This window comes from Malaya genurostris, chromosome 2, assembly GCF_030247185.1.
Source record: "Malaya genurostris strain Urasoe2022 chromosome 2, Malgen_1.1, whole genome shotgun sequence".
Taxonomy (NCBI): Eukaryota; Metazoa; Arthropoda; class Insecta; order Diptera; family Culicidae; genus Malaya; species Malaya genurostris.
In genome coordinates this window covers 193,252,662-193,270,770 of record NC_080571.1, presented here as the reverse complement: position 1 = coordinate 193,270,770, position 18,109 = coordinate 193,252,662, and the positions used below count along the sequence as shown (strand labels likewise).

Genomic DNA, 18,109 nt, shown 5'->3' with positions numbered 1-18,109 from the left:
TTGTGTCAGCATAAGTATATTTCTCATAATGCTTGAGTAGTACAAAGTTTCTCAGCTAAAAATAATTACTATTAATTGAAGTGTCAAAATGCATACTTTAAATGTAGAATGTGAAATTTTAGATGGAACGCTCTTTTTATAAATGTGTATGGGTAGTATGGAGTAGTATGAATTTTTCCGTCACAATTTACAGAACAACAAAAATGCAATCAAATGCAATGTGTTTCTGATATTACCCCGTTAGTTAAAAGTCAAAATGAAACGATTCGTTATATCGTTCGTTCAAACCAATCAGAGTAGCTTATACATCGCTTTGTACTTTCTGATGACAATCTGTATTGAATCGTAGTCTATCCATGTAATAGAGTATAAGAATATGGTTCGTCATGCACTTTTAATTTCTAAGGGAAAATAAAGTTTATCAAAAAGTAGATATTTGTGTCAATTAGATTGTAGATTTATGATAAGACAAACCGTGGAGAAACATTGGAAAGAGCAAAAGCAAAATGATGGACTCTCTTGCCTTTTATTTAATATTGCTTTGGAAGGTGTAGTTTACGATCTTCCCAAAATTCGTGTAGTTTTTCGGCTTCGATGATGACGTCGATATTGTGATTTGCAACCTTGAGAAGATGATGGAAACAAATAAAAGAAGAAACACTACGCTACCCATCACGTATATGATTAGACGTTAACGATATCGATCGAGTTCGTTTATTTGGGACTGCAAAAAATATTGAAGCACTGGTCAATGCCTACAATGATACCAGCAGAAATTCAGAGGCCTATTTTGGCAGGAAATCGTGCGTACTTTGGACTCAGAGAAACCTTCGATCGAGTAAAGTACGCCACCGTACAAAATTAACCATCTACAAAACGCGCGTTAGATCGGCTGTTCTCCATGGTCACGAGACCTGGACTATGTTGCCAGAGGACCAATGCGTCCTAGTGTTTTCGAAAGAAAGTTACTGTGCACCAGTGGCGGAGTGCAGATGAAAGACGGAACGTAGAGATGGCGTATGATCCACGAATTGTAACAAATGCTAGGAGAACCATCCATCGTAAGGATAACTGAAATCGCTGTCCTTACGAAATATAGCTGAAATATGGAAAAATACGACTCGAAGCAATCGGTATGAACAAATGGTTGAAATAAACACTACGTTTGGAAATTCGGAACGTTGAGTTGCAATCAAATACTACATGGCAGTTTCACTGTAACTATCGGACTGATTGGACGTAAATTTGCGTAATAAAATCGTGCGTTTTTTTTTTCATAAATACGTTTATTTCTTAAGGCAGTTTACATAAGTTTTTCTTCGCCGTAGCATCACTTTTACATAATATTCTTATCCTAATTTAATTCTAACATAGTCACAACGTTTTGCATTTATTAAAACATATTCTCTTATTACTTAAATATCATCTTAGGTAACTCGTCATTAATTATGAAATCTACTCGGAAAATTATTTGAACCAAACGATTAACTTCTATAAATTATAAAATAAGCTGTTATTTTCAGACATTTTGTTAATAATTTCATAAACTGTTTCGAGTTTGTTTGTATCATTACATTATTTTTATTCTAATTTAGCTATTGGTTGAACTCTTGGACGCAGCTGGGATCAGAACTAAGTCTTGAAAGGGGCCTTTATTAAATTGAAACTCCAGTTTTCTTTATGAAATGATAAATAAGTTTCATGTATGAAAGGTCACGACAAGCAAGAATGTCTCGAACTGGGATATTGGATAGTCTACCTTGGGTACGCAAAGAATTTATTAGTTGAGATCTGACATCACGATACTCCACGCATGTCCAAACGACATGATCAATATCTCGATAACCTTCGCCACAAGCACAATGATTAGTCTCGGAGAGCCCAATTCGAAGGAGATGTGCATCTAACGTGTAGTGATTGGACATGAGTCTAGACATCACACGAATGAAATCTCTACTCACATCCAGTCCCCTGAACCATGCCTTTGTCGATATTTTCGGAATAATTGAGTGCATCCACCGACCCAGATCATCTTTATCCCAAGAAGCTTGCCAGCTGGCAAGTGTTCTTTGGCGAGACGAGCTATAGAATTCGTTGAAAGCAATTGGTCTCTCATAAATTTCACCCTCAATAGCACCACGTTTGGCTAAAATATCGGCTCTTTCATTGCCAGGAATGGAGCAATGAGCCGGGACCCAGACTATAGTGATTAGATAATTATTGTTCAATATGTCGTTCAGGCACTGTTTTATTTTGCCCAGGAAAAACGGTTCAGTCTTGTCAGTCATGTTTGAGCGAATGGCTTCAATTGCACTCAGACTATCTGTGAAGAGGAAATAATGGTTTGGAATTAATGTGACGATTACACTCAAACTATATTGAACTGCTGCTAGCTCTGCTATATAAACAGATGCAGGTTCTTGAAGCCTAAATGAGGCCGAAACATTATTGTTGAACATACCAAACCCTGTCGCTTCTTCAATTCGCGATCCGTCCGTGTAAAACATTTTCTCAGAGTCAATATGCCTGAACTTACTTGAAAATATTTTTGGGATTTCCGTCGAACGTAGATGATCCGGGATTCCACGCACTTCGCGCTGCATGGATGTATCGAAAAATAAAGTTGAGTCAGGGACATTTAGGAGGCTGACACGGATAGGAATATATCTTGAAGGGTTGATTTCCTGTGACATATGGTTAAAATATACTGTCATGAATTTTGTTTGAGATCGAAGCTCGACTAGTCGTTCGAAATTATTAATTACCATGGGATTCAGCACCTCACATCTTATTAGCAGGCGTGATGAAAGCTCCCAAAATCGATCTTTTAATGGAAGAACTCCCGCCAGAACTTCAAGACTCATTGTATGTGTCGAATGCATGCACCCTAAAGCAATTCGCAAACAACGATACTGAATTCGCTCCAGTTTGATAATATGAGAGTTTGCAGCGGAACGAAAGCAAACGCATCCATATTCCATCACTGAAAGTATCGTTGTCTGATACAATTTTATTAGATCTTCCGGATGAGCACCCCACCAAGATCCTGTTATTGTTCGAAGAAAATTTACTCTTTGTTGGCATTTTGTTATCAGAAACCTAATGTGTCCTCCCCACGTGCATTTGGAATCGAACCACACCCCGAGGTATTTAAAAGTTAAAACCTGTTGGATCATTCTTCCCATCATATGGAGCTGAAGCTGCGCGGGATCATGCTTTCTTGAAAAGACGACTAACTCTGTTTTCTCCGCAGAGAATTCGATACCAAGATGAACAGCCCAATCGGACAAGTTATCTAAGGTATCTTGCAATGGTTTATGCAGATCAATAGCTTTGGGTCCAGTAACTGAAACCACGCCATCATCTGCCAATTGTCTTAGTGTACATGGGGTTACTAGACAGCTGTCAATGTCATTTACGTAAAAATTATAGAGGAGCGGACTGAGGCATGAGCCTTGCGGGAGACCCATGTAACTATTTCTGAGTGTTGCCAAATCGCCATGTGAAAAATGCATGTGTTTCTCTGACAAAAGGTTGTGCAAATAATTATTTATAACCGCTGGGAGTCCATTTTGGTGAAGCTTGTCTGAAAGAACATCAATGGAAACTGAATCAAATGCTCCTTTAATGTCTAAAAATACAGATGCCATTTGTTGCTTTTGAGCGAAGGCAATTTGGATGTCAGACGAAAGTAATGCAAGGCAATCATTCGTCCCTTTATTTCTACGGAAGCCAAACTGAGTATCTGACAACAAACCGTTCGTCTCGACCCAAGTGTCGAGACGTCGTAGAATAATTTTTTCGAACAATTTTCTGATGCAGGACAACATCGCAATGGGTCTATATGAGTTGTGATTGGAAGCTGGTTTCCCCGGTTTTTGAATGGCGATAACTTTCACTTGTCTCCAGTCAGGTGGAACAATATTTTGCTCAAGAAACTTGTTGAACAATTCCAACAAACGTCTTTTTGCGAGGTTGGGCAGATTCTTCACCAAGTTGAATTTAATTCTGTCCAACCCTGGAGCGTTATTGTTACAAGACAAGAGTGCTATAGAAAATTCCATCATTGAAAATGGGTTATTAATAAAACCATTATTTGGAGGAGATTCCCGTATAATGCTCTGCGTAGGAACAGAATCTGGGCAAACTTTCCTAGCAAAGTCAAATATCCATCGGTTCGAGTATTCATCACTCTCATTGCCCACGGTACGATTCCTCATTCGTCTGGCCGTGTTCCAAAGAGTGCTCATTGAGGTATCTCTTGACAAACCTTCGACAAAATGTCTCCAATAGCTACATTTTTTGGCTCGAAGTATGCTCTTGTACTTGGTTTCTAAAACCATAAGTTTTTCAAAATTCTGAGGAGATCCTCCTCCCCGTTTTAGAAACGTCTTGCAAGCATTTTGTTTTGCGAGTTTAGCCTCTGAGCACTCTTTGTCCCACCAGGGGTTGGGAGGCCTTCTGTTAGTCGTTGGCCCAGGAAAGCGTTTAGTTTGGGATTGTTCTGCTGCCTCCAGAATCGAACAAATGAGGAAGTCATATTCTTCAAGTGGAGGGAGCTCTTCCATTGAATTCAAAATACTAGAGATACTACTTTGGTATTTAATCCAGTCGATATTTTTTGTCATATCATATGGAATACTAGCGGAAGTAGCAATGCAATTGCTACTGCTAATTGAGATGATGATTGGTAAATGATCGCTACCGTGTAAATCAGGCAGTATTTTCCAGGTGCAATCTAGTCGAATTGATGTTGAGCAAAGAGATAGATCTAATGCACTTGGGCGTGCCGGAGGTCTTGGGATCCGTGTCATGCTACCCATATTTAATACCGTCATGCTAAAATTGTCACAAATGTTTTGTATTAAAGATGATCTGCTATCATTGTAAACGGAACCCCACATAATACCGTGAGAATTTAAATCCCCCAGAATCAATCGTGGTGCAGGAAGGGCTTCAACCATTTCATTAAGCTGTTGCTGTCCAACTTGTGCTTTTGGAGGAATATAAACCGAAGCTATGCAAATATCTTTGCCTTTAATGTTTATTTGGCAAGCAACAACTTCTATACTAGAAGTTGAAGGGATGTTTAATCTATAAAAGGAATAGCATTTCTTAATTCCCAAAAGCACTCCACCATACGGAGAGTCTCTATCGAGACGTATAATGTTAAAATCATTAAAATTTAAAGCTATGTTTGAAGTAAGCCATGTTTCGCATAAAGCAAATACATCACATTTTTGACTATGCAATAATATTTTAAATGAATCAAGTTTTGGCATGATGCTTCGACAATTCCACTGCAGGACAGTGATTGTATCATTTGCGACGGGTGATAAATTATCCATCAAAAGATACAAAACCTGAGACAATTGGCCATTGAGCTGATAACTGCTTCAAAAAGGTTCTAGCTATTGGAAGGAATGCCATTATGAGGGTCTTTAAGGGTTCAGATATATTGAATGCTGAGAAAATCCATTCAACAATTTCCGAAAACTTCAGTAATCCTGTTGGTGGCTGTGAAATGGAGCCCACTGGATTATTATCTTTTTCTGTACTAGATCCTGGATTGGTTTGTGAATTTGACAAACCAGGAGGCACAGTCTTTGGTTTTGACTTTTTTTGTTTAACACGGGGATCTTTTTTTGAAGATGAAATTTTAGGTGTCTTTTTTTGGTAATTTGGAGGAAGACTTCTTTCTCTTAACTGACCCTTGGGTAGTGATAAACGAATTACCTTCACTATTTTCGTCAGAGTCAGAGTCCTCTGGTTCCTCTAGATTTGAAAACCCGTTTTCGGTTTCCAAAGGGGGGACATCAATGACCGTTTTAAGCATTTCTGCATATGTGCGCTTAGACCGTGCTTTTAAAGAAAGCTTAATTTTGTCTTTGTGCACTTTAAATGCAGTGCATACTGAAATATCATCATGAGGACTATTCCCACAATAAATACATTTTTCAATTTCCTTGTTGCAATCATTATCTTTATGAGGCCCTTCACACTTAATACATTTTGGTTTATTACTACAGTAAGTAGCTGTGTGGCCGAATTTTTTGCAGTTCGTACAATTCATTACATTTGGAACAAAAAGCCGAACAGGGAGGCGAATTTTATCGACATAGACATGGGACGGCAACGCAGACCCGGCAAATGTCACTCGAAACGAGTCTGATGGGCGATAAACTTTTTTTTCCTCTTCATGAACTACTGAGTACAGTTGTTTGCACTCCAGTATTTTCACACCCTCAAGCATAGAGTTCTTGAAACGACCAACACCATGCTTGAGTAAATCATCTACCGAAAGACTCGCTTCGGTAACAACACCGTCAATTTCGACATCTTTGGAGGGTATGTAAACTTTATACTCTTTATTGAAATGTTCCGAAGAGACAATATCATTCGCGTGTTTCAAATTATTTACCACAACACGAATTTTATCGTTATTTACTTTTATGATCTCTTTGATTGAAGAGTATCGTGATGTCAAACCTTTATTAATTTGAAAAATGTTTAATGGCTTTGATATACGTCTAAAAAAGACTATCCAAGGCCCAGAAGAGCTCTCCTGATATTTTTTCGTTCGTGGGGGTATCGGATTCATGCTAGGATTTACGTCCATGGATTCATCCATTACATTAAAATTTTTAACTAAACTTTAAAATAAAATTTGAAACCAACACTACACAGTACTCAATCAAAAGGAAAAGAAAAAACTTCTACCTTGAAATTGTTGCCTATCTCCGTTGCACTGCCGTGTAGATCCTCGTTGCTCTAGATGTTCTTGTTGGATGTATCTGGACGTTGATACAATGCTGAAGCTCACTGTAGCGATAGAATATGATGTGATGCTACTGCTACCTGACATCCAGCACCACTCGAATTCCGATTTGCTTTCGTCTTCGCCAGCTGTAACCAGCGCAGGTCACCGGTGTATACCTGCGTGTTGTATGGCAGTGGAAAGACCGAGTTGTCTTGTCTCCTTCTTCCTTGTGCTCCGCACCGATATGCTTCTGCACCGAAGTGCCTTCGCACCGGTGTGCCTTTGCACTCTCCTGCTTCTATGTGCCTTTGCACTCTTCCTCTTCGATGTGCCTTTGCACTCTCCTGCTCAGCACTTGTGGCTGTATATTGCGGCCTGGGTAGAGTTTGGGAAACGCCCTTTGTTGTTTCCTTCACCAGCTTGGCCCAGCACTAGGGCTCTCTTATGCAGCACGACTATACGTTTTAACGGCTGCTGCCAACAGGTTTCTACCTGTAGTTCAACCGTTGTCGTATTTAACGCGTGTAAACCAACCAGCGTTATTAAACTGTACGCTTCCTTATTTCAGCTATGTTTGTACTAGTGCGATCGAGTGATAAACCGTATTAATCCGTTTTAGAGGTCACTTGTGAGCTTTTATAGAAAATCAACAAAAATTATCTGGGGTACTGTTCGCTAATTTTGGTTGTTTTCTTGTTTGTTGCATTCTGTCGGATCGAATAAAAGCCAAGTACCGTTTTATTTTTCTTTTACATCTGTCGTAAAAGCATGGACAGTTCCGAGCCAAATGTGAAGAGAGCCATGTCTCCTGCTAAGGAGAAATTGAAAAGTGTCTAAGAGACTTCTCGCCATGCCCGCATACAAACTGCGCAACGAAAAATGAGACCTTCACTCAAACAACATTTCTAGTGCTCTTTCGCAGAAATGTTGAAGAGTGCTATGCTACCTACCGAAAATTCCTGCGTTTGTTTGTCAACTGACGAGAGCGATTATGAGACTCCCTCAAAGGTACATCTTAGGCGGTTCCTCATAGTTCTAAAAAGAGGAGAAATATATCCTGTCACAAGCTCCCTAGTAAGGGTTCGAAGGTGTCATTAGAGGGAATCCCACACGGAACGACCGAAATTAGCTCTGTGCCTAATTCGTATTACTGTTTTTGAATTAGTTAATTTTAACAACAAAATTTCCAAAATACTTATGAAATTAGTTAAAATTAAGAATTTACTTTCCTGAAAAAAACTCTTATTTTTAGGAATGTGTTTAGTTGGCGAATATCCTGGACACAAACCAGCAATATTTCAATCCAACACGAAAATCTCATTGACAACTAATTTTGTTAAAATCAGAAAATTTGTTTCTATTTATCTATCACTATCATTGCTAAAGGACAGCACAAAGAAAACAAAAATGAAATTGGTTTTATTAACAAATTTATTAACCAAAAACTCATGAGAAGTGTCAAAGTAAAACAATTCATTAAAAAGCTAAAAAGGACAGTCTTATTGAAACTGCTTGCAAATTGTTTTGATGTTTTCGCATGTGTTACGATATATCCATATATAAATTTCTAAACCGATTATTTACATATGCCGTAAACTCTTTGTGGAAAGTGTATTTATTCACAATTGGTGCGCATTTGAAGCGATTGTGCGTAATAATGTTTTTAAGTGAAACAGTTAAGTGAGTTTCGAATGTTACACTCAAAGTGTGCTCAAAGTTTTCAGTGAGTGAGTCGATTTCGCGAAGTCGAATGAAGAAAACAGCGATTTAGGAGAAAAATTTTCAAAAAAAAGTTTATGTTTCGTTCATGTCTTTCTCTCCAGTACAACATCATATTTATACCTACCAATATAAAAAAGACAACCGCGACTAAAAGTTTTTTCGGTAGTAGTGTGCCATCTAGTGGCTAGTAGTCAGTCATTACGGTGTTACCGTTTTTTTCGGTGACAGGGCACCATATAGGTGCAAATTGCAGAAGCCAATTCAACTATTTATGTTGGTTGAAAAGAACGTTTTATTTTTCTAATTCAACTAAAAAATTAGTTGAAGGGAAATGAAGTGTGCCTTAGCTAAGAAATAACAGCACGTTTAATTGGTGAATTCAACTAAAAATATAGTCATTTCAACAAATGTTTTATTATTATTAAGGGAATGAGAATTAGAAAATCTAAATTAGCAAAAGTAAGATTTTCTTAGTTGTCTCAAAAAATAACTAACTAAAATCAGAAAATCAACTAAGTTTTTCGCCAAAATGCAGAGCTAATTTTCGTGCAAAAATTACAATAGAAAGTGGTAAAAAACCGAAGCAAAAAGCTCCAGGCAATGGAAAATTAAATTCTGATCAAGAATATCCACCACTTTCTGGGACTTCAAGAACTCCAAAATCCCCTGAAGATCGATCAGAAAATTTAGAAAATTGTGGTCTGAATCATGGCTACCTTCAATATATATAAACCTCTTAAAAGTCTATTAGTGGCTCAAAATATTTTTGAAGCAGTTGGTTGCAAAATGGCCCCTTCTTTAGGCGATCGTATCATTCGAAGGCTAAGTTATCCATCGACAATCTTAACACCTTTCACCTGGATCGAGATGATCCGTACGGAAGAGTACTTTGGGGTATGAAAAAGTGCTATTCCTTCTATCGTCCTCCCTTCGATACCAGGTATTGGAGTTGTCGCATGTTATGTTACAATTAAAGGTAAGAACCTTAGGCGATATCAAGAATATATATATATATATAGACCTTCACTCAAACAACATTTCTAGTGCTCTTTCGCAGAAATGTTGAAGAGTGCTATGCTACCTACCGAAAATTCCTGCGTTTGTTTGTCAACTGACGAGAGCGATTATGAGACTCCCTCAAAGGTACATCTTAGGCGGTTCCTCATAGTTCTAAAAAGAGGAGAAATATATCCTGTCACAAGCTCCCTAGTAAGGGTTCGAAGGTGTCATTAGAGGGAATCCCACACGGAACGACCGAAATTAGCTCTGTGCCTAATTCGTATTACTGTTTTTGAATTAGTTAATTTTAACAACAAAATTTCCAAAATACTTATGAAATTAGTTAAAATTAAGAATTTACTTTCCTGAAAAAAACTCTTATTTTTAGGAATGTGTTTAGTTGGCGAATATCCTGGACACAAACCAGCAATATTTCAATCCAACACGAAAATCTCATTGACAACTAATTTTGTTAAAATCAGAAAATTTGTTTCTATTTATCTATCACTATCATTGCTAAAGGACAGCACAAAGAAAACAAAAATGAAATTGGTTTTATTAACAAATTTATTAACCAAAAACTCATGAGAAGTGTCAAAGTAAAACAATTCATTAAAAAGCTAAAAAGGACAGTCTTATTGAAACTGCTTGCAAATTGTTTTGATGTTTTCGCATGTGTTACGATATATCCATATATAAATTTCTAAACCGATTATTTACATATGCCGTAAACTCTTTGTGGAAAGTGTATTTATTCACAATTGGTGCGCATTTGAAGCGATTGTGCGTAATAATGTTTTTAAGTGAAACAGTTAAGTGAGTTTCGAATGTTACACTCAAAGTGTGCTCAAAGTTTTCAGTGAGTGAGTCGATTTCGCGAAGTCGAATGAAGAAAACAGCGATTTAGGAGAAAAATTTTCAAAAAAAAGTTTATGTTTCGTTCATGTCTTTCTCTCCAGTACAACATCATATTTATACCTACCAATATAAAAAAGACAACCGCGACTAAAAGTTTTTTCGGTAGTAGTGTGCCATCTAGTGGCTAGTAGTCAGTCATTACGGTGTTACCGTTTTTTTCGGTGACAGGGCACCATATAGGTGCAAATTGCAGAAGCCAATTCAACTATTTATGTTGGTTGAAAAGAACGTTTTATTTTTCTAATTCAACTAAAAAATTAGTTGAAGGGAAATGAAGTGTGCCTTAGCTAAGAAATAACAGCACGTTTAATTGGTGAATTCAACTAAAAATATAGTCATTTCAACAAATGTTTTATTATTATTAAGGGAATGAGAATTAGAAAATCTAAATTAGCAAAAGTAAGATTTTCTTAGTTGTCTCAAAAAATAACTAACTAAAATCAGAAAATCAACTAAGTTTTTCGCCAAAATGCAGAGCTAATTTTCGTGCAAAAATTACAATAGAAAGTGGTAAAAAACCGAAGCAAAAAGCTCCAGGCAATGGAAAATTAAATTCTGATCAAGAATATCCACCACTTTCTGGGACTTCAAGAACTCCAAAATCCCCTGAAGATCGATCAGAAAATTTAGAAAATTGTGGTCTGAATCATGGCTACCTTCAATATATATAAACCTCTTAAAAGTCTATTAGTGGCTCAAAATATTTTTGAAGCAGTTGGTTGCAAAATGGCCCCTTCTTTAGGCGATCGTATCATTCGAAGGCTAAGTTATCCATCGACAATCTTAACACCTTTCACCTGGATCGAGATGATCCGTACGGAAGAGTACTTTGGGGTATGAAAAAGTGCTATTCCTTCTATCGTCCTCCCTTCGATACCAGGTATTGGAGTTGTCGCATGTTATGTTACAATTAAAGGTAAGAACCTTAGGCGATATCAAGAATATATATATATATATATATATATATATATATATATATATATATATATATATATATATATATATATATATATATATATATATATATATATATATATATATATATATATATATATATAGATAGATATATATATATATATATATATATATATATATATATATATATATATATATATATATATATATATATATATATATATATATATATATATATATATATATATATATATATATATATATATATATATATATATATATATATATATATATATATATATATATATATATATATATATATATATATAGAAGGATATATGTTTGTATGTTTGTAAAGGGCATAACTCGGGAACTACTGAACGGATTGCCACTAAACTTGGCACAGGTACTTCTTACCCTTCTTCAGAGATGGTCATAAAAGTATTTTTATAGGGGAGAGAGCATAGGAAGTGTTATTAACAGGGGGTGGTCATGGAAAAATTTATATAATTTGATGAGAATCGAAACTTTTTGAAGACCATAGAAACATTTTGCATACCTGCATACCTTATGTATGTAGCATTTAAAATGTGGGTTTAATGTTTGTATCGGCATAACTGCGAAACTACCGAACGGATTGCTATCGAACTTGAAACAGATACTTCTTGCTCTTCAGAAATGGTTATAAGGGTATTTTTGCGGGGAAGGAAATGTAGCAAGTGTCCTCAAATGGAAGGGGTTCATGGAAAAATTTATCTAATTTGACTAAAAAACGATACTTTTGGAAGAACATAGATACTTTTTGTACAACTTACATATGATTATAAGGATATTCTTGAGGGGTGGATGTAGTAAGCGCTTCTGAAATAGGAGGTGTAATTCTTGCAACGACATAACTCCGAAACTACTTAACGAATTTCTATCAAACTAAGCACAGGTACTTCTTGCTCTTCAGAGATGGCAATAAGGGTCATGAGAGGGTCATGAAAGCTTCTTAAATCCATTGTATTGTGAACGGAATTTTTTTTCAAACTCATTCACATGAAAAGCTATGCTACGAAAATCAAAAATCATTAGTGATCTAAGGTCTAAAAAAAACACTCCTGATTTCATTACAACGAATCTTAGTCTAGGAAAAAAAAACATCGTAGCGAAATCACAACTGATCTGATCTCTAAGTGATTTTGATTTTTGTAAGATCATGATCATGTCAAGTCGAGATCAGTAAAGATCTAATTTCTAAAAAAATTCACTACTGATTCGATCGGATATGATTTATGTAGGAAATCATATCTGATATGATCAGCAAAAGTTCACGGAGGGGCGAGTAAATTAGTGAAATTAATAACTTTACCTGAAATGAGCATTGAAAGATGATGCCTTGAACCGGTTGAACTTAAGTTATGTATTGATAATTTCAGTCAATAACTAATCACTAAGTGCACTAATCGCTGAAAAATATTGGATTTTATAACTTTCGGGAATCTAATGATAGGTGGTAAGCAGAGGTGGATTATAAACCACACAAAGAATGAAATAATTTAAATGAGTTTGTTTGGTCGGTCGAATCGGAATTTCATTCTTCTTGATGTATTTGAAATTTGTTCAGCAATATTAAATGTCAAGAAGCGTTTTATTGTGATCAATCAAAACATTGCATAAGCATCATCATCAGTATCAACCAGGTGAAAGTAAAACAAAGTCTTTTGTCGCTCTAATCACTATGTGGTGTGAAATATTTTTTTAACTAATTTTGCACAGCGTATTGCAATTGCGTAGTGAGTGCTGTCAAATTAACAATATCAATTACGATGCAAGCTAATTATTTTCATGAAACCTTCATCTAGCATTTATTTCCCTTAATCTAGTATTCATTTTATTACGAATCAAATAACCGAAATCGAACACTGTATGAGTGTTAAAGGAGCATTTCCCAAAGATACAAAATTGACAATTTTCCATTATCATATGTGATTTCCTACACAAATCATCCAATGATTGATCTTAGTTACATAAATCAAGAATCATATTAGCTCAAAATCACTACCGATTTTCTGTGACGGAAGATCAGTACCGATTTTGATCGATGTGATATAAAGATCACTATGTTTGTGTACCCCTAGGGGAATCAAAACAAATGATTTATATGTTTCATCAATTTCAATCAAATATTTTTGTCAAAAAATGATTTCGATGTTTTCGAAGTTTTAGGGATATTTTGTAATCTAATGACAGCATGTAATAAATCGATTTTTACCTCATATTTGTATGATTTGTCATACATATTACGTATGTATAAGGATGAATTTTATTTATTTTGAAATTGTGACATGTGACATAGGGGGGTGGGGGGTCTTTGCTGGTGTGACAATTTGTCCAAAATTGTCAAAATAGCGTGACGTCTCTTATGCAAACACCTTAATGGTGTTTGTAGGGTGTTAATATAATGAGTGCCTCCAAAAAAGGTGGTTTAAAGGATAAATTGTTTATCTGATTGAACATAACTCCGAAACAACTCAATAGATTATTGCTGTGTGTAGGTTGCTTTAAGGAATATTTTAAGGTGTAGAAGGGGGATGGAGGTATAGTGCTAACAGGGGGAGTTTGAGGCAAAATGTTTCGAATTTTACGAAATCGACTTTTTTCGACAGGCACAGACAAAGATAGCAAGTGTCTCTATTAAAGAAGTTCTCAGTCCAATTGTTTGTATATATCAGAATAATTCTATATATATCGTATAAGAATATATTGGAATTCATTGCACTGGTGAACAAAAAGGTAGATTACCTCTAAAAAGAGGTGTTTATTGTAAAATTTATCTTATTTGTCGACAAACGGTGGGGGCGGAAGATTTAGACTAGGAGAAGCGGGTGTTGAAAATCAATTTTCATCTCGCCCCAGCGACACTTTTGTGACGAGCTCAGATATTTTCTACACTACTCAGAGGGCAGAGAGCTGTAGTAAATTCAATGCAAAATTTATTCGACAAGAAGCGATGCTCTTTGACAAATACAGATACTATTATCACATCAAAATAGATTATTAGGTTATTCTGAGGGAGAGGGAGTGTAGCAAGTGCCCCAAACATGGGTAAAATTGATCGGATTTTACGAAAAAATGGTACTCCTTGACCAGTACTGTATATTTCTATCAACAAAGGAGTGTCACAGAAATATTCACAAGAGGGAGGTGGAATTAGTTCTTACCAAAGGGAGGTAACATTGATCTAAATTGACGAAGAAATCATAGAATCAATGTCCATTTTTTATGTAAATTGAGAAAATTATCGACCCAAGGTGACCCAAGGAAATAAGTTTACGACAATATTTGTATTAACTGTATCATTATTCTATAGTACGAATGTTTTTTTTTGCCTTGGTATTACATTCCTGTAGTGGAATTTGACCTTCTGTTTCAACAGATTTCGCAGCCGATTCAGAGTGTACAGAACCATTGCATGGCTGGTGCTACGATTCTACTGACACTACGAATCCTTCCAGGTTGGGGCTCGAACATACGACAACTGGTTTGAAAGACCAGTGCCCTATGCATTGAACCGCCAACCCGGGATAGTACGAATGTAGTTATGATGATAAACCTTTCGTTTTAAAATAATTATTAACACAATCTTGAGCGATTACGTGGAAATAATGATGTCATAAGATTTTTTAAATCAAGGAGGGAGTAGTAAATGCTTATAACTATGGAAGCCTAAGGTATTCAAGTACGTTACGAGCACACATACTTTTTGGAACTCAGAGATTACTAAGAAGGTATTTATATAGAGAAAGGTGTTTTAAATGTTCATAGCAAAAGAAATCAAACATAAACCTGACTAGATTTTGAGCGAAATGCGTGAAAATTGTGATTATTGTGAGATCTGTGATGGGACATTGGCCGCGCGCAATCTGAACATGTACGGAGTAATACTCAATTGGGTTGTGTGTAAGTTGTTTTTCACTACGATCAGAGTAATTCAATGGGGCAGGACAATTCCTAGATTTTTTTTGCGGCCTTTCCTTCACAAACATTTCCGAGGAACACAGTGTAATTCAACTAGTATTGAATAAGATTTGGATCTTAGTTGTACACTGTAAACAAGAACGATTTTCAAATTCAATTTTGATATTTCTAAACGAATCGACTGCTTTAAATACGACATTTCATGGTTTTCATTTAGATGCGGTTCGTGATCAGAATTTTGATAACTACGTGCTTCTGTGAAGTATAGAAAACAAACGCTTTAACGCATTAACAGCTGTTAGTGATTGGTCAAATTTAAATCGACATGAACTCGTAGATTATCTTTCTACAAGGTAATTTCAGGAGTTTTGTTATTATTAATTTCATTGATGCTAATTTTGTGGTAAAGCTATAAGTTTAATTAATTGCTTAGGAACAGTAGTATTTTGAAACGAAACATTGAAGAAAATGAAAATATGCTCAGTTTATAACTCCAACAATTAAATTTTAAACCTGGCTCAGTATGGTTTTATTTTATTATATTATAACATAGATGTAGATACTTACGGAGTTGCTCTCGCGGATATTCCATCGTATGTGTGGGTGCACGTGTGGCACTTCTGCTGCGATGATGGCCGCCCCCAGCTGGGCTTATTGGCTCATCCATATCTCTGTAGTATGGACTACCCATGGCTGTAAAAGAATTATGATGGGGATGAGATTGCAGACCGTAATGTAAGGGTGAGGAATTTCCCGAGCGCGTTTGGCGGAGTCTGTATCCTACAAATGAATTGAACATGTTCAAAAACATGGATACACTGTTAGGTAAAGGTAAATGAAACAACAACTGACAAAAATTGGAAGGAAATGTAGAAATATGCATAGCAAAAATGAAATATGAGCAAAACAAAAAATGACCGTACTTTCACAAAACAATGCTTGTGTTGTTCCCTTATCGTGATTCTATATATAATCGATATTGACAAAAACATAGTAATAAATAGAGAGGGCACATGTATCTACAAGCTACGAAACATACTGTATGACTGTAGTAAATATATCTAGGCGATATGAACGTAAGGTTATTACAGGGTTTTGTGTTCTGCAGAAAATGTCTCAAAATAGGAACAGCACTTTAACACTTCGACAGAAAATAGAAAGCCGTCGCATATAGCCGTCGAAAATAGATATAAAAGAAAGGATGTTACAAACAGCTATTGAAGATAGATTAATCGCGAATGCAGGTCATTTTTCATTTCGAACGTTCGATGTATTTGTTCATCTTCAATTGTCTATCTTGAATGCGCCAAACATTATTGAGTAGTTTAAAATTAAATGGTAATCAAAACAAATTTCGAAAAAGTTTTATCAAAGTACGATAACTTATTATTATTCGAGGTAAAAAATTGTTTAATTGTTTTTTTTTCAGTAATGAGTAAAAGCAATTTAATTGACTTTGGTTAGAAATCGAGTATCACCTAAAGGACTTCCTCGGGCTCCGTAGTCTCTCGAAGGTGACCTATCGACGGTCGGTAGTTCAGTTAGGCGTCTATTCGGGCGACCGGGACTTCTAGTGCCTGTATTTATTGCTTGACCTGAACTGTAGGCTTCACGAGACATAATATGCCGCGAATAATCCGCGGTCTATGATGTAGACGTGTATGTGAAGGTGTGACGGGAGTATTGTTGATTTGGATTATTTGTAGGTAATGCCATTGCAATAACATCGTGTAACGTATGTGGTGTGTGACCAGAAACGCGGGATGATAAAACAATTGTAGTATGTGAATTTAGTGATTGCGGTGGTAAGAATTGGTGTTTCAGTGATGGTTGTGTTTGTTAGTGGTGATCCAGAAGAAGAAAGAAGTGGAAGATTGATAATTAATTTCGACTGTATCATAATGTGAGAAAGATCAAACTATGATTACTATACTATATAAATACAGAAGAATATTCACGTACTAAAAGTTGCTAATGTAGCCTTTTCAAAATCTGTTTTTCATCGTTTTACTAAATGTGCTTTTTTATAACGAGTACATTCACAAAATCCAAATGAGTATTTAGGTTTTGCGAAGATTATTTAAGAAATGTTGTATTAGTCATAGTTTATTAAGCAAATTCTGGTATGATTGTACAAAAATTGTCGCTAGTTATTCAAGCACAGTGTTTATACAAGGATTAACGAGAATCAAATATATATACATATATCTGCTGGAGTTGGGTTTCAGTTATAAGATTAACCTAACTCAAGTAATGTATGCAATATATGATATCATATTTTCTGCAGTATTACCTGTACCAACGTTAACGTAGTGGGAATTCTCGACCATACGTACGTCATTTAAATTTTGTTACAGTAGTTCGAACCTGAAATGATAAGGATTATATATACCCTATCATTATAATAAAAATTAAGCATTGAAGACAAATTGTAAAGTTTTAAATGCAAAAGAATTTAAATGTATCATTTATTGGAGAGTCCAAATTGGCATGCTATAGTTGCTTTATTTTTTTTTTGCACGAGCGAAAGTTACTTTTAATGTGCATGACGTGCAAATTTAGATTTACAAGCGATATAATGGCGAAACAAGGCATAAAACATCCGTTTTGTCGTTTGGGGGGACGGGACAAGTGCAGTTTGTGATAAGAAAACTTAAACATATAACAATTAAAAGTTTTCTCTTCTCCTTTTTGTAACAATTCTAGGCAAAATATGATGTGAATTTTACATCAATAAAGTTGGAGAGCTTCGCGCAATTGTCATTCAAAGAAACTCGTATCATCTTGCAAAAATTCGATAGTTGTAGAAGAAAACTAAATATCTCTCTTAAC

At 35.7% G+C, this 18,109-nt stretch overlaps 1 protein-coding gene across 23 annotated transcripts in view; it reads right to left on the bottom strand.

Moving 5' to 3' along the window:
* Positions 1-18,109, bottom strand: part of LOC131432971 (trichohyalin) — an 82,000-nt gene that overhangs the window by 42,398 nt on the left and 21,493 nt on the right. For 18 of the 23 annotated variants that reach the window (XM_058599636.1, XM_058599643.1, XM_058599646.1 and 15 more), the window contains 2 exons: positions 16,756-16,921; positions 15,845-16,057 (listed from right to left, as the gene is read on the bottom strand). In XM_058599636.1, the coding sequence (XP_058455619.1) occupies positions 15,845-16,057; positions 16,756-16,897 (355 nt within the window). In that variant the 5' untranslated portion in view covers positions 16,898-16,921. The remainder of the gene's footprint in view (positions 1-15,844; positions 16,058-16,755; positions 16,922-18,109) is intronic. The other 5 variants (XM_058599650.1, XM_058599655.1, XM_058599656.1 and 2 more) reach the window with 3 other exon arrangements.